Here is a 346-nt window from a genome sequence, read left to right on the forward strand (position 1 = left end):
CGGGTCCGCGCGCGGCTCGCCCAGGAAGTTCAGCGAAATCGGCAGCAGCGTCTGCAGCACCAAAGGCAGCGTTATGTACAGCAGCGGCCTCGTCCCGTACTTGTCGCTTATCGGCCCAACTAGGGTTTTGCCGACGAGGTGGCCCATGGAGTTGCAAAACGACAAAAACGCCACCAGCTTTGCGCCGATCGAGGGTTTCGCCTTCACCAGCTTGCAGTAAACCCCCTCGCAGAGCAAGTCCGCCGTTGCGATGTGCAGGTGGATGCCGCAGAAGAGCAGCCCCACGTACACGATGCTGCTGCGCTGCAGCTGCTGCGGCAGCAGCAGCAGCGCCGCCGCGCAGCAC

General features: G+C 63.3%; 1 protein-coding gene across 1 annotated transcript in view; it reads right to left on the reverse strand.

The window, feature by feature from the left end:
• ETH_00043300 (uncharacterized protein) overlaps positions 1-312 on the reverse strand; it is a gene marked incomplete at both ends in the record, with an annotated part of 417 nt that extends 105 nt beyond the window's left edge. Inside the window, one exon of the mRNA XM_013376129.1 lies at positions 1-312. Coding sequence (XP_013231583.1) covers positions 1-312 — 312 coding nt within the window.
• Positions 313-346: the final 34 nt, after the last annotated feature.

This window comes from Eimeria tenella, genomic scaffold, assembly GCF_000499545.2.
Source record: "Eimeria tenella Houghton genomic scaffold, Eth_scaff3192, whole genome shotgun sequence".
NCBI lineage: Eukaryota > Apicomplexa > Conoidasida > Eucoccidiorida > Eimeriidae > Eimeria > Eimeria tenella.